At 26.5% G+C, this 18,999-nt stretch overlaps 2 protein-coding genes across 6 annotated transcripts in view; one reads left to right on the plus strand and one right to left on the minus strand.

Moving 5' to 3' along the window:
• The window catches only part of LOC107439956 (adenylate cyclase type 10), a 65,838-nt gene extending 59,188 nt beyond the window's left edge, over nt 1-6,650 (minus strand). The window contains exons 1-5 of the mRNA XM_087163507.1: nt 6,431-6,650; nt 6,321-6,359; nt 5,823-6,041; nt 1,311-1,409; nt 239-277 (exon numbers count right to left, since the gene is read on the minus strand). Of these exons, the coding sequence (XP_087019633.1) occupies nt 239-277; nt 1,311-1,409; nt 5,823-6,041; nt 6,321-6,359; nt 6,431-6,449 (415 nt within the window). The 5' untranslated portion in view covers nt 6,450-6,650. The remainder of the gene's footprint in view (nt 1-238; nt 278-1,310; nt 1,410-5,822; nt 6,042-6,320; nt 6,360-6,430) is intronic.
• A 99-nt stretch (nt 6,651-6,749) lies between these two features.
• The window catches only part of Pms2 (mismatch repair endonuclease PMS2), a 40,728-nt gene continuing 28,478 nt past the window's right edge, over nt 6,750-18,999 (plus strand). Inside the window, exons 1-9 of one of the 5 annotated variants that reach the window (XM_071185983.2) lie at nt 6,971-7,139; nt 7,702-7,831; nt 8,809-8,949; nt 12,911-12,997; nt 14,101-14,203; nt 14,284-14,386; nt 16,041-16,210; nt 16,861-16,939; nt 18,199-18,299. In XM_071185983.2, coding sequence (XP_071042084.2) covers nt 7,819-7,831; nt 8,809-8,949; nt 12,911-12,997; nt 14,101-14,203; nt 14,284-14,386; nt 16,041-16,210; nt 16,861-16,939; nt 18,199-18,299 — 797 coding nt within the window. In that variant the 5' untranslated portion in view covers nt 6,971-7,139; nt 7,702-7,818. Of the gene's footprint in view, nt 7,140-7,701; nt 7,832-8,808; nt 8,950-12,910; nt 12,998-14,100; nt 14,204-14,283; nt 14,387-16,040; nt 16,211-16,860; nt 16,940-18,198; nt 18,300-18,999 lie in introns of all 5 variants that reach the window. The other 4 variants (XM_043050209.3, XM_043050210.3, XM_043050208.3 and 1 more) reach the window with 4 other exon arrangements.

Raw genomic sequence — 18,999 nt, forward strand, 5'->3', positions numbered from 1 at the left:
GACTAATGAAATTCTAGCAATCAATAATTAACCCTTTGAGGTCCATTTTTCTCTTTTAGCCTAGTTACTTCCATGACAAAAGTGACATACTTTAATTGAAATGTATTATTAAAAACGTAATTTTACATAACAAATTAACAATGCTTTCATAAATCAGACATGGCAGCCTAAAATAGGTCCGAAATGACAAATTTATAATGGAAATGCAAAGGATTAAAATAAATAAATTCATACTTACCAGCAAAGTTCAAAATATCACCTCCGGCAGAGATCAACACTAAAAGTGTAAAACATATTTTATTAACAATAAATGTAAAACATTTTATTTTTAAAAAATAATACAGAATAGAGAACAGAATTTGGGATAAATTTTTAAAACCAGGTAAATATTTCCTTCTGTCAATCATAAAACAAGGCAATTGATTAACAATCAGTTGTTTTGAAGTCAAACTTAAAAACTTTTAATTATATACATACGGAAGTGTTTTTCTAAGTAGGTTAGGTGCCCAGCATCAGAATTTACAGAGTCAATTTGCAGCACTATCTTCAGAAATTCGAACTTGTCTGCAATGCACAGTCAGAAACACAGTATTAGACCAAAAAATTAAGCTTAATCTAACATGTGTACAATGTGTCAAAAAAGGACCACCCTGAATAACGTTTGATCTAATAAATGGATCTTCACTTTCTAGAGCTCCATCTTGATGGTTCGAGGGGGTGGCTCAAATATGCTAATTAATTTCCCGCAGATGTTATTTTAGGTTACGAAATCACACACAAAAATGTACTTTCTCTGAACAAACATATATTTTCTTTGTCAGATTCGGATTTATGACCGACAAAATAAAGGGGGTAGTTGCAATCTGGGAATTGAAAACTGTTTGCGCAAAGTAAAAAAATTTATTTATCCAAAGTAAAAAATTATGCTCTATGCTTGTTAATTATTTTTTTATTCAATTAAAAAATGATTAAAAAAATTTATTTTAAGGTATACATATCTTTACATCAATATAATCTACGTAATTTTAAGTGATAAAAATCCAAATTTTGAAAAGAATCCATTGAAATTGTACTTGAGAAACAAAAAATTACAAATTCTACTTAGATGGGAAAACATGTAAAAGATGAAATTAATGTTCAGAGGCAAAACTTTCACACACTCATCCAGACTAAATAATTGTGACCATATTTTCAGGATTGCAACTACCGCCATATAATCAAGGTATTGAACAATACTGAGTTCACTGTACTTTTAAGCTAATAAAATGAGTAAGAATTAACGAACTTAAAATATAATTAAAATAACTTACTAGCTGCCAATGTGCTCATAAAACCATTCAAAATACTCGCTAGTTCTTCAACGCCAGAAATACCCTTTTGACAATATGATTCTGCAATATTTGTAAAACCTAAGAAAACAATATAAAAATTATTATTTATGAGCATTGTCGATCCATTTTAGGCACACTACCGTTCCTAGTTTTAATTTTTTTTTATTTCATAAATTTATATTCATATTTAATATTCCTAATCTTTTTTAAATAAATAAATCAGTTAAATATTTTTATTTAATTCTATGAAGAAAGAACGCAAATATTTATATTTTCGATAAATACAATGATTAACTTTTTATTTCAATGCAAGTGAAATTATAATTCAATGCCAGAACGACTGAGCATCAAAATCTATTTTCCATCTTTCTGCAACAACCTTGAACATTAAAATATACAAAATTAGTTTTATTTTGATTTTAAGGACTTTTTGGTCTTAAATCTTCGGCCAATTTATTTAAATATGAACATTACGTGTCATGTCATTGGCTAGATTTCTGACAGCTTCCGATTTCAATAATGCAATTAAATAATATATAATAGATCTCTCTTAAACTAATATATAATAGGTCTCTCTAAAACTCCAAAGCCACAATCAAATACTCAAATTTGAAGTGGTTTTTAATCAGGCAGATTGTGGGGATTTATCTTCCATGGATTATTCTTAAGAAATCATTATTCAATATTTATTATTTTGTTTAGGATGTTACTTAGATAAGATATTCTCTTTATTTTGCAACATGAACTCAGTAATATTATTTCACAAAATAAAAGCTTTATTCTGATTAACATCCTTTTTCATCATCTACAATCTATTTGTTTTCACTATACATAGCCTCCAATAAGATACCTGCAAGTGACGTGTGGGTATTTCGATCCTGATCAGTTGTTGAAACATGGCATTTGTTTAAGTTAGCAACTGTTCTTTCGATTCTATTTTAAGTAAGCCAGGCCAATCAAGTATCAATTCTCTTAAGTGGCACATTCTCTTAAGTGGCACATTCTGTATTCTTTCACAAAGATTTGAATTCTTCCATTATATGTTTCTTACTTAACACAATGACAGGCACGAAGCCATATAGAGCATAAACAAACTAATTATGCGTGGAAGTTGCCAGGTATAAAAAACAAAATTATATCACATTTAGAAAAAAATACATAAACAAATAATAAATCTAAGTTAAATAAAAGACTTAGACGAAAAAGACATATTTCAACAAATTCGATGTGCGATTATAAGTTAACTTCCTGTTAATTAAAATTCCAACTTATATGTGAAGAAACTTAGCTCAACTTTAAACATGCCATTTTGCTTATAAATGATCAGCTGGCACTGACGTCATATGTCACATGTGTGGGTATCAGTGATCTTCTTCTTGAAGGACAAGAACGGAATTGTTCTACTAATCCACCTGTCCCATTCTGAACTGTAAAATCTAGCTATCTCCCAATAATTTTGATTTCAATTATAATCAACAAAAATTTCCTCGGCAAGCATTAAACAAAAACTTTATAACCACATGATAAAGAAGAGTTTTACTCTCAAAAAATGAAGCATTTCTAATCACTATATCATCTAATGTTGCATGCTATCACTGGATGCTTGAACCACAAATATTCACATGACAGCTATATAAAGAGGCAATTTTGAAGGTGCATATTATTAGTCATATGTAGTAAATGTCTTTGAGTAAATATGAATGTAAAGTAGATGTACTTAGGTGCGCCCCCTGCAAGAATTATAAATGTGCTCTATCTTAATCATAAATTTTTTAAAATTATAATCTGAGACAAGAACACTATAAAGATATATTCCAGTATTTATAATAATTTATTTCATTTAAATTGACTTTATTATTTAATCGATAATGTAAATTATTTTAATATTAATTAATAATTGCGATGGAAAGGCGAATTAAAAAGAACTAAATTGGAACATTGTATACACATACCGGCTAACCACTTGAAATGAAATTTACCTTAATAATACAAGGAAATAACTCACTAACTTGCAATAATTATATTCAAAGTTTAGTTAAGGTTATTTTTTATTTGTAAAGTGAGCTAAATATAAAAGAATAAAATGTTTTTATTGTAATTCATATAGTAGGGGTGTATAATCTTTTAAAATAAAGGGCTATGAGCCCAATTGTTTAGATATGTTGACAGCAATTATAATTTTAATTCAAACATCAGATCAGTTCTTTTTATCAGTCAACTTAGTAATGTATTCACATGAAATTAAATTCTTTTTTTTTTTATTATCTCAATTTTTTCATTTTTTTTTATTTTTTTTATCAGTCAATTAGCAATATATTTGAATAAAATTAAATTCCTTTAAAATTAAAATTTATTCAAAACTGAAGAAAACCAAACTGATACTTTTCAAAATAAAAATATTTCCTTTTTATCAAAGAAAAAAAATAGAGTTATCAAAAAAAAAAAGTATGAAAAAGGAAGAAATTTATGGCTTTTTATCACACAACACTAAAGTGTATTTTAAAATACATTAACTGCAATGTTCTTGAATGAAAATAAAAAATAGATAAATATTGCATTGAGCAACATAAATGCAAACTAAATATTTTAATTTAAAAAAAATTCTTAAGTCAAAAATAATTTAAAATAAAACAAGATGAATAACAGCTCAAAATAAGATACAACATTCAGTACCGATTGAGTTCAGTATATTTCTTACTTTAGGGCATTTATATTCAGTGAGTTATAAGAGACTTTATGAATGTTAAATCTTAATATGGTACTTTAAGCACTGTTTTAAACTGCAAAAAATTAGAAAAAAAGTTCAGAAGCAGTAAACAGTTTAAAAACCCATATTTTAATTTCCCATTTTGTAATAATATGGTATTAAAAATATCAAGATTTTAATAAGTAAATAAGTAAAAATATATTTAAATAAATAGTAGCAACTGCTAAAAATAATAAATAAGTGATTAATATCATGTACTGACGATTAAATCAGCACATATAAAAAGTCAAAAAGTGAATATGAAAATGACTGATTTGAAAATAGCAAGTCATTATATTACCGGAATAAAAATATCAAGATTTTTGAAACCCTCTGGAAAAGCCCAACAATAATTATTGAAAGAATGATTTTAAAAAAATCTCTTGGATTTGCAAAGAAATTGGCACAAATAAAGTAGACATTCATATACACGATTCAAGTGCCATTTTAATACATATTAAAAAGATCAGCAATTAAAAACCCATATAGAAACCCATAATACTAAAAAATACGATAGAAAAATAGCTTTGATTTACGACAAAATTAACACAAATAAAGCACTTTAAGAGTGATTACTTTTCTCCCATTTGAAAGTTGCAAGTCATTATAATATTATATTGAAAAGAGCAGGATTTTAAGAAACACATGGAAATCAGACAATAAGCTCCGAAAACACGATGGAAAAGTCACTTCTCACAAATAATGATAAAAGTCACAAGTAAAGAGCTTCAAAAGTGATCACTAAATTTCAAAATGAACACATCATAATTTTGCAGCACTAAAAATATTGGAATTTTTAAGACTTTGTAAATTTGTTGCGATAACCTCCGAAAAAAGCAATTCGGAAAACTACATTGATTTTGATATAGCCTGTTAAAAACTTAAGTACACAATTCAAAATTTCTGATAGTGTAATTTTTTTTCCAAAACAAAATTATAAAAGTTTTATGTTATTTTATTCAGATGCTTTTGTGAGCTGCACACCTAGAGCTAGTGGGACACAGGTTGCGCACCCTAACGCTATAGTGTATTATTTCTGGATTGCACGTCCCCGGGCAACCAGAATTGGGAAGGTGTTATTCACGCCATAGACAGGGTGCGTAGCCAAATTATTCAACAAAAAATAAGCACCTTTTAAGCACTTTGTCAAGCACTCAAAAAATATTTTTAAGCACTTTAAAAAAATATCATAATTAGGCAGGGTTGGAAGGTTTTTGACAATTGACGGTTTTATCTTGTTATCAAAAAAAAACTTTGACATTGTTTTCGACAATTGTCAAAAATCATTAAATTTTGAATCATGTAAAACAAATGGCGTCTTCATACGCTACGGACTGACAATACGCCAAAATAGATGTGGGGTTGAATTAATTATAAAAACGTTGAATAGAACAATGTGAATTTCTTTTTGCATAATTCATAGTGAAAATCAACATGTTAACGGAAAAATCTCATTTTGAAAAAAGGGAAAATTAAGCAGTTCTTAAAAACATCCAATGAAAAAAACAGCTTTAAGGGCTTTTAAAAACGAAAATAAGCACCTTTAAGCACATTTTAAAAACGCTATGCACCCTGAAAGAGCCCCTAAAAGCAAATCAGGAAATTGTAGCAAATCTATAGTTTATAAGAAAATAATTTTACTGAAATCAGCATAAAATGCTACACATTATGATACAATAATTAATTTATAAAATACAATGCATGATTTTAAATAATAAAAATTATAATAAATGACAAGCTCTTACCACAAACATCGACTATTAGCATAACAGCCTCAGAATCAAACCTATAAGGCAGAGTATTCAACATTATATCAGGTGTAGTTTTAACTATCAGATCTGGTATAAAAGTAAGCGGAAGATAAATCAAATCAGGTAATGAATCTTCTTGGATAGGAACTTTCAAAATACCTTTCAATATTTTCAATCTTTCTTTGGCTTCTTCGACACTATCTTTTCTGTTATCTAATTAACCAAATTAAAGAAAAAAAATTAATGAGTGAAAATGCATTTTCCCTAGAGAAATTTTGCAACAATTAAAATTCCTTTCATGATAAAATGAATCATAAAATTTCAACAAGTGTGTAAGTCATATTTAACAAAACAAAATTAATCGTAAAAATTTAATAGCTCTAAATGTAATTTTTATTGAACATTTTCCATTTTGTGTAATTTATTCTCATAACGAGTATAACAAACAAAATAAAAGGTATAATTTAAAAATCTTCATTAATGTATAATTACCAAAGTAATTACTCCTACAACAACTCAGCATTAAACATCCTGAAAAATAAAAATAACACACCATCAAATTATGTCAATTAGAAAAAATAACTTAATTAACAAGTTTTTACCTTCCAAACAATCCTTCATTATTATCCCGTTATTACTTTTTAAATAATTCCGTTTGAAGAAAACTAACAAAAGTTTAAGTTAAGCAATTCATAATGAAGATGTAGGGAATAAATACCATCTTCATTTAAAATTAAAAATAATAGCAAATATTTTTGATTTTCGAAATCCTTCATCTCGCGGCAGTTAATTAGATTATAAATCTAGCCGGTCAAGCCTTTTTCCACTGCATCGGAGGAAACTGATTATGAAAAACTGTTGGTTTGAGCTGAACCAGGAAATTTTGTGAACGATAAACTTTATGTTTCGATTCAACGAGTTGTGAAAGTTTTTATTTAAAATGAAATGAAGTTACAGAAAAAAATGTTACTTCTTTTTATTTTGTGTTTTGCAATAAATGTGGAATTTGGGCTGATCATTTAATCTAGTTCTTATGAAAGTCTATTGTTTAATGTAAATAAACTAAAATTGCATTAGATATTTTAAATGTAAAAATAATATCAAAATGTGCTACATGTGATCACTCAACTTATTTCAACACGCGGTAATGTTTGTAAACAACTGTTGATAGAAATTTGGAATCAAGTTATTATGATCATTTATTTATTTTTACATTATCCTAACCTTTTTTCTAAAAAAATTATTTGGTTTTAAATTGTTATCTTTTAATTCGAAATTTGTTTCTTATGAATACTCGAAATTCGTAATTAAGTACGCATATTTCTGTAAATTTTTCATTTTACCTATATTCACATACATATTAGTGCTCTGATAGAGACATAATTAATTCATAAAATTGACTGTGTGGGCGGTATTTATTTTAATTGAATACTCATTATTGAAAAGAGAATCAAAACCTGAAAATTAGAATTTTTGAGTTACTTTTTTATTAACTAAGTAAATATATCATCTAACGGTGAATTTCAAAAGAGGAGAAGCAAAGCTTCGCTATAATGAAACTGCATTGTTTGGATCACAACATTCACTAAAAAATATTTTTCAGCTTTGGGATTTGACTTTCAAAACATGAATACCCCATACTACAGTCGTCTTCGCTTAAATATTTTTCTGGGATGAATTTTTAGTGTGTATTTATGTGTGAATGAATAAATTTGTAATAAAATATTATGTGTTTAGTAAATATTTTTGAGGCACAGTGTGGCCCATTTACGAACCAAAATTTAATTTAACTCTATCAAAGAAGTCATGTTACTAAAATAAGAATTTGTACATTACCATTTCAGTTATTTTATTTATATTTATTTTATTATAGGAAGAATTACGCATTGTGATCTGGGGCAGAATAATCGCAAAGTGTTGAAAACATCACAGTGGAGGAGATACTCAAAGGAAAAACCTCTACGTGATTTAAAATCCATTTGTCGCCATTATGATTGTAGTTGGTACGACAGATCACAATGCAGAAATATCCCCTTTATTTTTTGTTTATTGAAATAAAAAAATAAATAAAAACATAACACTTGTATTTAACTTGTTTTACATAGGAAACTATCACCTGCAATAGCAAAATGGATGCAAACTGACCGAAAAAAAAAATTTCAGGCAAGGATTAAAACAAAACAAATAATCAATTAGTAGAATAGACTAAGTTTGGAATAAAAAAATTGGACAAAATTTTTTTTTAAAAACATTATTTATAAATCCAGGCTAAAGTTTATTGCCTTCATGAAAATATTATTGAAATTTGTTTCAACACATCCTTTTTCTATGTTTTGATTAACTCACTCTTGTGTCTGTAAGGATAAAATTTTGCAATTAGATTTTTGTTCACCCTCTGACTAGTTAAGAAAGCTTAAATTTTAGCTAGAATTTTGTGTCTCGTCTTAAGAGAACCTTTTTTTTGTTGTTTATTTTACATTATGATGGAAGCGGAATTTATCACCATTTAAAATGTTAACAGCTTTCAAATTTAAACAAACTGGTAGGCAAAAATAAAAATAAAAAAGTATTATTAAGTTTAAAAATATTGAAAACTAGATTTTTCATGCTTAATTACACAAAACTTTTTGCTGAAAGTGAAGGGTCAAATGTTTTTTGTTTTAGGTTAGAGCAAAAATTTTCTTGGTGCCAATTTTTATCTTTGTGTTTGTTATTTGTGTAGATCAGAATGTGGTCAAAGCTTTGATTTGCAATGAATTATAATTGCCCCATTTAAAGAAACAATTCATAACTAACTTTTTGATTAGTAATGAACTTTATTTTGGCTTTAGTTCTTAACTCTTTTTAAAATTTAAGTAAGTTAGCTAGTTTGTAAGGAGCCAAAAGTTTTTTTTTTTTTTTCAACTTACTAAAAAATAAAATCGATTAAATTTCCATTTTATTTCATAATTGATTAATAATTAACATATTTTTTTCATAGAAATAATGGAACAAGGAAATATAAAGCCTATAGACAGAACCAGTGTTCATAAAATATGTTCTGGACAAGTAGTTTTGACTCTGGCAACTGCTGTAAAAGAACTTGTTGAAAATAGCATTGATGCAGGAGCAACAGTTATTGGTAAGTTATTTTATACATTTCATTCTCCACCCATAAGCAATGTTATAAAATATTTTTATGAGAATAATTTCATTCCTCAAAGCTTCAGATCAGAGTTAAGTTTCTAAGTTAACACCATTTTATAATGTAGAATTATAACTAACATTTTAACTATTAAAAATAGACATCCTAAACTTTCAGACTGACTATTTTACCAAAAAACATTATTCCAAAAACTTTTTTTTTTCTTTTACTTTTTTTAAAGTCTGTGGTGAAACAAACATCTTGTTTTTCTAATTAACTACAATGGCTTTATTACGAAAGTAGTTAACTACAACTCTGACTACTTTTTTTTTTTAATGCAGTGAATTATTTTCAAAATGTAGTCATTACTTTTAGGAAATCAACTTTTCTGGAGAACCTATTTTAAACCCATATTCTAAATGGTTTTGAATAAAAAAATTGAATTTTTTAAACATGAGGAATTATTAGGATATATTTATTTATGTCTATTGTTGTTGTTTCTTATCCACCAATTGTCAATCAAGATCCATTAGACTGTAAACCCTCAGAAAAACACGAACGAAAAGAAGAAAAACATATAACTCATCTCGGGAAGGACCCAAGCAATCCAGGATGTGTTCTCCAGGAGTCTGATGAGCTTGTCATTTAAAGCAAACTGCAAAGATCTTCCTGTCCTCAAAGAACAAGTAACTCTTCGCGTGTCCACTGGCCAATCTTGAAAATGCCGTTCATGAGGCTCAATTACAGTTGAGAACAAACTAGGAGCTTCTTTGTTCTCATATTAGCAGAGGCAGGGAGGGGTCTTCAGTCTTTTGAAATTTCAGATTGATGCTCTGAATTGGTAAGGGCTGAAGAGGATGGTGTTGAGTGACTAAACCGTCCTTGGCTAAGCAATCCACTTGCTTATTGCCATAGCATGGGATGCAATCCTCTGAAAATGTACATCATAGATTTCACATTTAGACTACTCAGCTTGTTATTCTAAACTCTTTTTTTTGTTGAAGAATTTGTGTTTTTAACCTTAAACTTTTTATACAAGTCAGCTTGTTATTCTAAACTGTTTTTTAAGAATTTGTGCTTTTAACCTTAAACTTTTTACGCCTTTCCTGTCAGCGAATAATTAATTTAAGAATTGCTAAAAAATTGTCAAATATTTGTGATTTTTGTAAAGTGTTTAATGCTCTTTTATTTCTTTTATTTCTCTTTTATTTATGTTATAAAGTACTTTGAAAATTACTGAGAAAATATATTCTTTACCTTTGAAATAGCATCAATATATGTTATGACTGTACATTCACATTTGAAAGTGTGTTTAAAGGAATAAATTAACTTTTATTCTAAATGGCTAGTTAGCAGGGTTCGTGGATTTTTTGATTTTTTTAAAAAAAATCAAAAAATAATCGGATTATTTTGATTTAAATCAGATTTTTTTTATTTAAATCAGATTTTTTTGATTTAAATCAGATTTTTTTTATTATTATTCAAATACACTATAAGAGCTTTAATTTATGATTAAAAAAACTTAATAAATGTTTAATCAAAATTAAATTAATATTAAAACTATATTATAACAATATTTTAGCAACTCTAACTTACTAAAATAATTTTTCATTATAATGCATTGTGACCATTTTGATACAAAGGCATGATTGAAATTAAAAGACTCGATAAAATAGATAATTTAAAGAATACTATTCTAACTAGTAACACAAAGTTTCAATTAGCACACCATAATTTTAATTTAAAATTGTGATCTCTTTTTTTCTTTCTCATGATTTATAAAATGGCAAAATAAATGCAACAGATTGTGTTTATAAATGTTATCATTCATCAAAAAATAAATATTCAATCTATATATTTTTATGTTAAAATATTCATTTTTAATCCTATATCAAAATACATAAGTTAAGCTAAAAAACATTTTTTAAAAATCTATGTACTCATTGGAATTTTTTTTCACAAAAGAAAATCTGATAATTTCAAAGATACCGTAAACATATTATGAGAAGAAAAAAAATACCACTTAATAACCCTACTGCTTCAAATAGACTTTGAAAGGGAAGAATGACACTATATCAGGAAAAAAATATCTGAACTCAGCTTTTCTTTCTTTCTATTTTTGGCATATTAAGGTAATTTCTTTTTTGTTACAACCTCAAGCTTTAGAAATATAGAAATTTCCATCAATAAGCTATAATGTAGATTTGAATTCCATGCTTTTTTAATCAAAAGGTAGACATTTAATTAACATTTGCTTTTTTTCTTTTTGAAAAAAAAATTATGTTTATTTACTTTTTACAGCTATGCAAGTCTATATTAAGACAGCATTAAATATTTACTTGTATCTGTACTTTCAATGTTAAGAATCAGAAGATTTTTAAACACGTAATTTCAAATGTGTTTAACATCCACAAAGAAAGAAAGTAATTTCGTTAACTAAAATTAATTAATGCAGCAATTTATTTAAAATAAATTTTAAAACTAAGAAAAGAAAATAATAAAAGTATCAATAATTTAAAGCACTGTTTTTTAACTTTTAAAATAAATATTATATATATATATATATATATATATATATATAAAAATCAGTTGATTTAAATAGTGATTTAAATCAACAAACCCTGCTAGTTAGTAGGTACTAATACCTAATTAATACTCCACCACTGGGGCATTCTCATCGCTTCTTCTTGTCTGCCAACTACTAAGCTTTTTGCAAAATATTTTATAGAGTGGTAGACAATTAAAAACTAATTAATAATATTTGGTAGTTTTGCCAACATTTTAAAAGCCTCACCAGGAGAGAGCTGTAACAAAGTGGTGCTTCATATGAACTTTTGAATCATTTTAATGTAGTGGTAAGAATCAGTTTTAATGAGTCAAAGAATCATATTCTGAAAAATGAACTTAGCATCCACTAGAAAAAATTTTCTCAAAAAGCATAAAAATTTGGCATCAATGCCTCCATTGCCAGACCCGTGAAGATTTGTATTAATCAGATTTAAAAAATTAGTTATGTTTAAACCTTGTTTCTGTACTAAATTAAATTACTTAATTATATTAAAAGTAGTTACCTAAAAATTATGTACTTAATTATGTTAAAAGTAGTTGTTTAAAATCCCTACTGACTACTGTTTTTTTTATTTTTTTTATTATTATAATTACTCTACTCACTTTACTACTTTTTTTAAAAAGTTGTACGCTACCCAGTAAACTCTATTATAAAAGTAGCAACTTCATTAGTTTTGCTACTTCGGACCTCTGTTTTTAAGTGATTGGTATTTTTGTAAAATCCCGTCAATCAGGATATTAGGTCAAATTCAGCCCAATTTGCATCAAATTGTTTCATATTGTAACCAGTGCATCATATTTCATGAGAATTAAAATAAAAAATATTAAAATCAATGTTTTAAAACTTTTGATTAAAAAAAATTTTGGCATAGTTTAATTGGAAAAATATTTAAATAAAAAAGTTCTTTGAATGCATTATATTTTAATAACAATAAAAAAAAGCTGTTTTATAAAAGTAGCCAATCATGTATTTAGAATATAGTTTCCATTGTTGGTAAAAAAATCATGTTGTTTAGGGCAATTTTTCATTTTTTGATAAATTGGTTAATGTGATTTTACGCAAGTACTGGTTAATTTGACTAAGGTTTTTAAAAATAGACCCCCCTTCCAAAAAAAAAAATCATTATTAATAAATTATATTTAAAACAACTCTTTATGAACTTTTTTCCCCATGATTTTAATGCATATTCAATATTTATATTACAAATAACACCTTCATTGTATCATAGATTCAAAAATTATACATAGTAATTTCATTTTTTTTTTTTTAATTCTTGCTTTACTTATTTATTGTACCAAATCTTTGAAATAAGGGGAGAAAATTACTTAGTCATTTCTTGATCATATTCATGTTTTGATTGTTTTAAATTTTTTTCTTTTTTTTTTTTAGATGTCAAACTTGAAGATTATGGCAGTAAGCTAATTGAAGTTAGTGATAATGGGAAAGGAGTTAAATCTCAAGATTTTCAGAGTCTAAGTAAGTAAATCTTTTAACTTAAATTTTGAGTTTTTGAAAAGTTTCAATGTGTGAAAATTGTGGATAAAAACACCGCAATTCAAGTACATAAATTTTAACCTGAAAAATCTGCTAGATTCTTCGTGAGAAGATTCCCATATCATTGTCTGTACCAAAATAATCATCAAACCCTAGAGACGTCTGGCAATAGCTTATAGAAAACTAAAAAACTAATAATGCCATTAGACCAACTATTACACATTTAAAAAAAAATGTAAGTTTAAAAACTTTGGCACATAAATTTGGTACCAATACAGAAATATCCTCTTTTTAGACATGCTATTTACTTTTAACTTGATGTTTTGTGTTACTTTTTTCCTTTCTCTTTGCTTTACTTTTTACACATATTCCTTTTTAACCTGTGTTAAAAAATTTATTAATGACTTAATAGCTGAGCTGTCTTTATGAAGAGCCTGGTTTTATCTCCGGTGGCAGTTTGAAAACCATCCAATTTCTAGTGGATAGGTATCAGCTTATCTATGAAGTAAAGGTAGCTAGTGCAACGTTGATGGCATTTCATGCTGTTGGTTTTGGAATCATGGAGTCTTAATTTCTATGACTCCTTTGGCCAGCACACTGGCTTTTGTAGGAATATTTTCCTTTACTTAAAATGAAGAAAGTGTCCCAGGGCTGGCAAGATTTAAATCACTTCATTAAGAAAAATAATGATTGATTTAAATTATTAATTTGTATTTTTAAAAAAATTGCTGATTTAAATTTATATTTGTTTGCATACTTTGTATTATGTATTTCCCATTTAATATTCAGTTTATTTAAGAACATAAAGCTTGCAAAACTTATCAATTTCAATAAAATTTTAAGTACAAAAATAATCGTAAAAGATTGTTGTGCCAAGAGTGATTTTCTTTCTGTTTTGTTTTTTGTTAACTGGAAATGAGGAACTATTAATACACTTTATCAGTTATTTGATTGGTCACTGTTGAAAGATATTTGCTTCTTATTTTCACCTTATTATGAGTGCGTGAAAGGTTCTGATAATTTGATGAAAAAAAGGTTCATTTTCCCATTCCTGAGCATAATACAAACTAACCATTTCATTTCAGCGCTCAAACATCATACGTCAAAAATAGCTGATTTTTCAGATCTTCCTTTCGTTTCTACCTTTGGATTTCGTGGGGAAGCTTTAAGCTCTCTATGTGCATTGAGGTAATTTTTTCTTTATATTTATTATGCCAACTTTAAATCAAATTTTTGTTTCAATAGCTAATCTAATCTATTCTATTCAGTGACCTTGAAGTAACTACTCGTAATGCTGAGACTGAAGTTGGCACAAATCTTAAATTTGATCATAATGGAAAACTCGTTAAAGCATCGCCTGCTGCACGCCAGGTGAATTATTGTTTACTTCAATTTTCACATATAGTTCAACATGCATATTTTATTCTGACTATCTATTACCCATGTCTTAAATTTATAACCTGTAATGAATATTATTTGAATTATAAATTGTCATCATTTCATATCGCAAATTTGATCTTATTTTGTGTAACTTGATAATAAATACATGTTAGTTGCTATAGTATCTTTTTTTTTTAAATATTTTTTATGGATTTTAACAAAGTTTCTATAGAAGCTCTGTTATTATATTTTTTAATCTTTCAACAAGTTTTCTCATCCTGCTGATAAAAGTCCATGGCATTTGTACCATAGGATGGACATACATGATTTAAATGAGTGCTATTTAATGCCATGATACCAAAAAACCTCCAACGCGACAGCATGTGCTGCAGATTATAATAGCAGTTTCAATTTTTTTTATCTCAGATGTACAGTGAGAAGGGGGATACTATACTGCTTCAACTTCTCAGCCTATATTGCACAAATCAAATTCCCATTTTCCTGATGAATATTTTGCATGAATTTTCATTTGAATAAAAAAATTTCAATTAAGAACACACATCTGATTTCAAATAAAAATGTCATGAAAGCATTCTTTGACCCTATAATTGATTTTAGGCATAATAATTTGAGAAAAAAAAGGAATAGCTCTATACTCTTATTTAATATTCAAACTGATTAAATATTTTAAACTCTTTTTTTAATCAATAATTGTCCACCTGGAATGATGGAATTCACTAGCTTTATTTTTCAAAACTCCCTTATTGTGTTAAATAAGTGGAAAGTCCCATATCCAGAATCGTTATAACTTTGCCAAGTTTGGAAAATAGTATCAAGGTAAACAAAGATCTAAACATTACATTATAAACAACATCAATATTTATGCAATAACATTTTATTATTAGTTAATTGACATTTAATTAGCAAGGGAATATTTTTTTGGATAAATAATAAAAAGGAAGCAGTTGATAATTTGAACTTCCTCTTTCATTAATAAAGACATGTCTTCTCTCTTGCTCTCTTTTTTTTTCTTTTTTTTTTCAAGTGATGTGAGGAGTTGACAGTGCAGATATTCAGATAAAAATATTATTAAAAAAACAAGCTTTAATGTGGAAGGGAAAATTATTCCTATTTATTTTATTTAATAGAAAAAATTACAAATGAAGCAATGAAATTCAGATAATTTTTTGAATGAAAACATTTATAATTTGATTCAAAACAAAGCCTGTCTACATATGTCTCTTTTAAACAGTATCAATATTCAGCTTTATTAATATTCATAATTTATTCTTCTCACTGAAGTTTTGTTTTTCTTCAGCTGTTCTTTTCTTTTTCAACAATTCTTAAAATGTGACCCTTAAAGAAGTATACACAAATGTTTAGCTATCCGAAATGCAGCAAGAGGATGTAAAAAAAATTCTTTTATTTTAGAACAGATCATACAATTAAAAAAAATTGCATTTTTTTATTTATTTATTTTTTAAATTTAAAAAAGAGAAAGAGATATGCTTATTTCGATTGTTGATAACTACCCAGAGAACTCATATGTTTATTAAACGAGTATGAGACTTTTTAATGTAGTAAGAACTACATTAAAATCTACATATCTGCTATAATATCAAATATTTTTATTGGTTTGTTTTAGATTGGAACAACTGTGATTCTTAGAAAAATATTTTCCACTTATCCTGTTCGTCATAAAGAATTCACTAAAAATGTTCGAAGGGAATTTACAAAAATGATACAGCTACTTACAGCATATTGCTTGATTAGCATAAATAAGAAAATAACTTGTACTAACTGTTCTGAAAAAGGGTAAGGTAAAATTTTTATAATGAGTATTATATTAATAATAGATATCATTGTAAAATGGATCTATTAGAGATAATTTCTAACAATTTAAGCTTATGTGTTCATAAAGTCTATTTCAGCTAGACTAGTTGTTAAGCCTAAAACAGATATCTTTTAGAAAAGCACCCATGTTGCTCTCCATAGTATATCTTTGAAGCAATTGTTAACCTAAATTTAATTTGTATTTTTTATACTGTTTTTAGGTTACATAATAAAATTTGTATAAAACACATACAAGGGAATTTTTCGATTGAAATCACAGAAAAAAATTATTCTAAATTTTTTCTTTCATTAAATTTCAATTTTTATAGATAATATATTTAGTATTTCAGATTGTGATTTGCACTAAATTAAAATTCTTTTATAATTTTTATTTGTAAAACACAGTTTAAATCATTTTAATCTAAATAATTCATTAAATTATTACCAGTGTGTTTCAGAGGTTTCAAAAAACATTAACTTTGACTTCAGACATAATTTTCTTGTTTTTTTTTCAAAACATGTGCTTAGTTTTATTAATTTAAAAATATTGAAAGATAAAAAAGTATGATTAGTAAAATATATTTCTTTCATTAATATTTATATTAAAGCTTTAAAATGCATTTTGTTTATAGAAGGAAGAATGTTGTGTTAGCTACTCATAATTCTAAAAGCTCTAAAGAGAATATTGTTTCTTTATTTGGAGATAAGCAAGTGAGTTACAATTATTTTCCTTTTTTTTCATCTTAATACATAATAAGTTGAATCCTAAAGCTTTCTTAGTATAACCTATGTCTGTAATTGTCTTACCAAACAGGAATGAGGTTTCTCTGCCATTTGACAAAAATTTCAGATTTTTTTTACACCTTCACTTTGTATTTTTTTCTTATGTATTACAATTTTCAAAGAATATTAAGGAATATGAGCAATCCTATAATCACAAGCTGTTCTTTTATTGAAGGTCGAACTGTGTCAATGAGTGTGAGTAGGATATTGCATCCTAAGGTCCAAAAATTCTAGATTTAAAAAGCAATTTTCAAAAGGAAATTATTTCAATCATCCTAACTATTGAATTCTTGTTTCAGAATTTATGATGAGTGATTTTATGAAATAACACAATGAGGGGCCGTCTACAAGTGATGTTACTCTTGAAAGGGAGGGTGTTAACTTTTGAAATTATGATAAGGAGGATCGAGGGGGTAACAAGAAGCGTGACATCACACTTTTGCATTTTAAAAAAAACCTTTAAAATCACGGATTAAATATTTTTTGTTATTTGTTTTCATATTTTTTTTCATCATAATAATTACACACTCAATCATTATTGTTAGGCTCTTAATCAAAATTAAAGCACATGAAATTTAAAAATAAAATTCGAAATATGGTCAGTAATTTTTTTTTTAATTGTTAGTATTGGTTTATTATGTAATATAGCTTGGGTTGTTAGAGGTATATTAATGTGTGACATTTTGTTACAAAAGGGAGAAAGAAATTAAAAAATATTGAGAAAAAAAGTATGATATCATATATGAACAGCCTCTAATATTTAAATCATAAAAATTTTTAAACAAATTAAAAAGTCATTCACTTATTTAAAATTTTCAGAAAAAGCAAAACAAATTTTTTGAGATAGTTTTCCTATTGTTTTTATGCAATAAATTTTTTTAAAAAATCTGAAACCAAAAAAAAAAAAAAATTTCAACAATAATAAAATTTTCAAGATGTGAAATGATAGGCCACTAATTTACTCCTGCATAAAAGAATATTCAGCTATTAATAGTCTTTTTCATTGATCATAATTGGCTTGTATTGCCTTATTAAAAAAATGGAATTTATTAATAAGTATAGAATTTTCAAAGGTTATTTTAATCTATTGAAGTAATTTAAATTTCTATTTTATATATAGCTTATGATTGTATTTCAATAAGTGTAACTTTGAAGTTCAAATTATATTTTATTTTCCTTTTCTTTAGATAAAACAAATTATGGAAATCAAGCAACGTGAACCTTCTGATGAGGTACTAAAAGAATATTTTCTTCCTGAATCATCAATTGAGAAAAGTAAAATATTTAAGTAAGTTGGATGTTGTTGTTTTTTTTGAAGAGTTATAATAATCATTATACTAATATTTTATATCTCATTGCTATTTATGTAATAAAAGGGTCTAAGACTTAATACTGTGTTCTTCCAAAATTATTAACAATTTTGTCAGGACTTTTTAGAATAAAATTTTAAGGCTGACAAAAGCAAGAAAAATTACGAAATGATAAAAAAGGCTATGTCAATATCAAAATGCTGCTTATGAATTTTATTTTTATCTTTAATTTATTTCAGAGCAGAACGAGACTGGTTTTTGTTTGGAGAGATTGAAAATTGTTTTAGATGTACTTACTGCTGCTTAATATGTTTTTTTATTGTCTTTTTTCCCAATTACACTAAATCAAATTTTAATTAAATCATTGAGGATTCTGCTTAAGCCAGACCGCTAGCCTAAATCTCTGCTAATAGTGTAGAATAGCTAATAGTAAAAAGAGATAGAAATGTGCATTTTGCTTTAGAAATCAGATAATTTACCTCAACGAGTTTTGAAGTTCATCAATAGATGGTGTTGATGAATAGAAAAACTATAAGGAAATATTTTACCTGTGTCAAATCTTTAAAATGTTCGTTTGGATATCTGTTAATTTTATTCTTGATTGTAACAAAATGTTGCTGTAAATGTGGTTACTTTGAAAACAATTTTTGCAGCTTTTCTCAATTATTAGTGCCATTT

This window comes from Parasteatoda tepidariorum, chromosome 5, assembly GCF_982258835.1.
Source record: "Parasteatoda tepidariorum strain Cologne lab strain chromosome 5, Ptep-v5.0, whole genome shotgun sequence".
Lineage (NCBI taxonomy): Eukaryota > Metazoa > Arthropoda > Arachnida > Araneae > Theridiidae > Parasteatoda > Parasteatoda tepidariorum.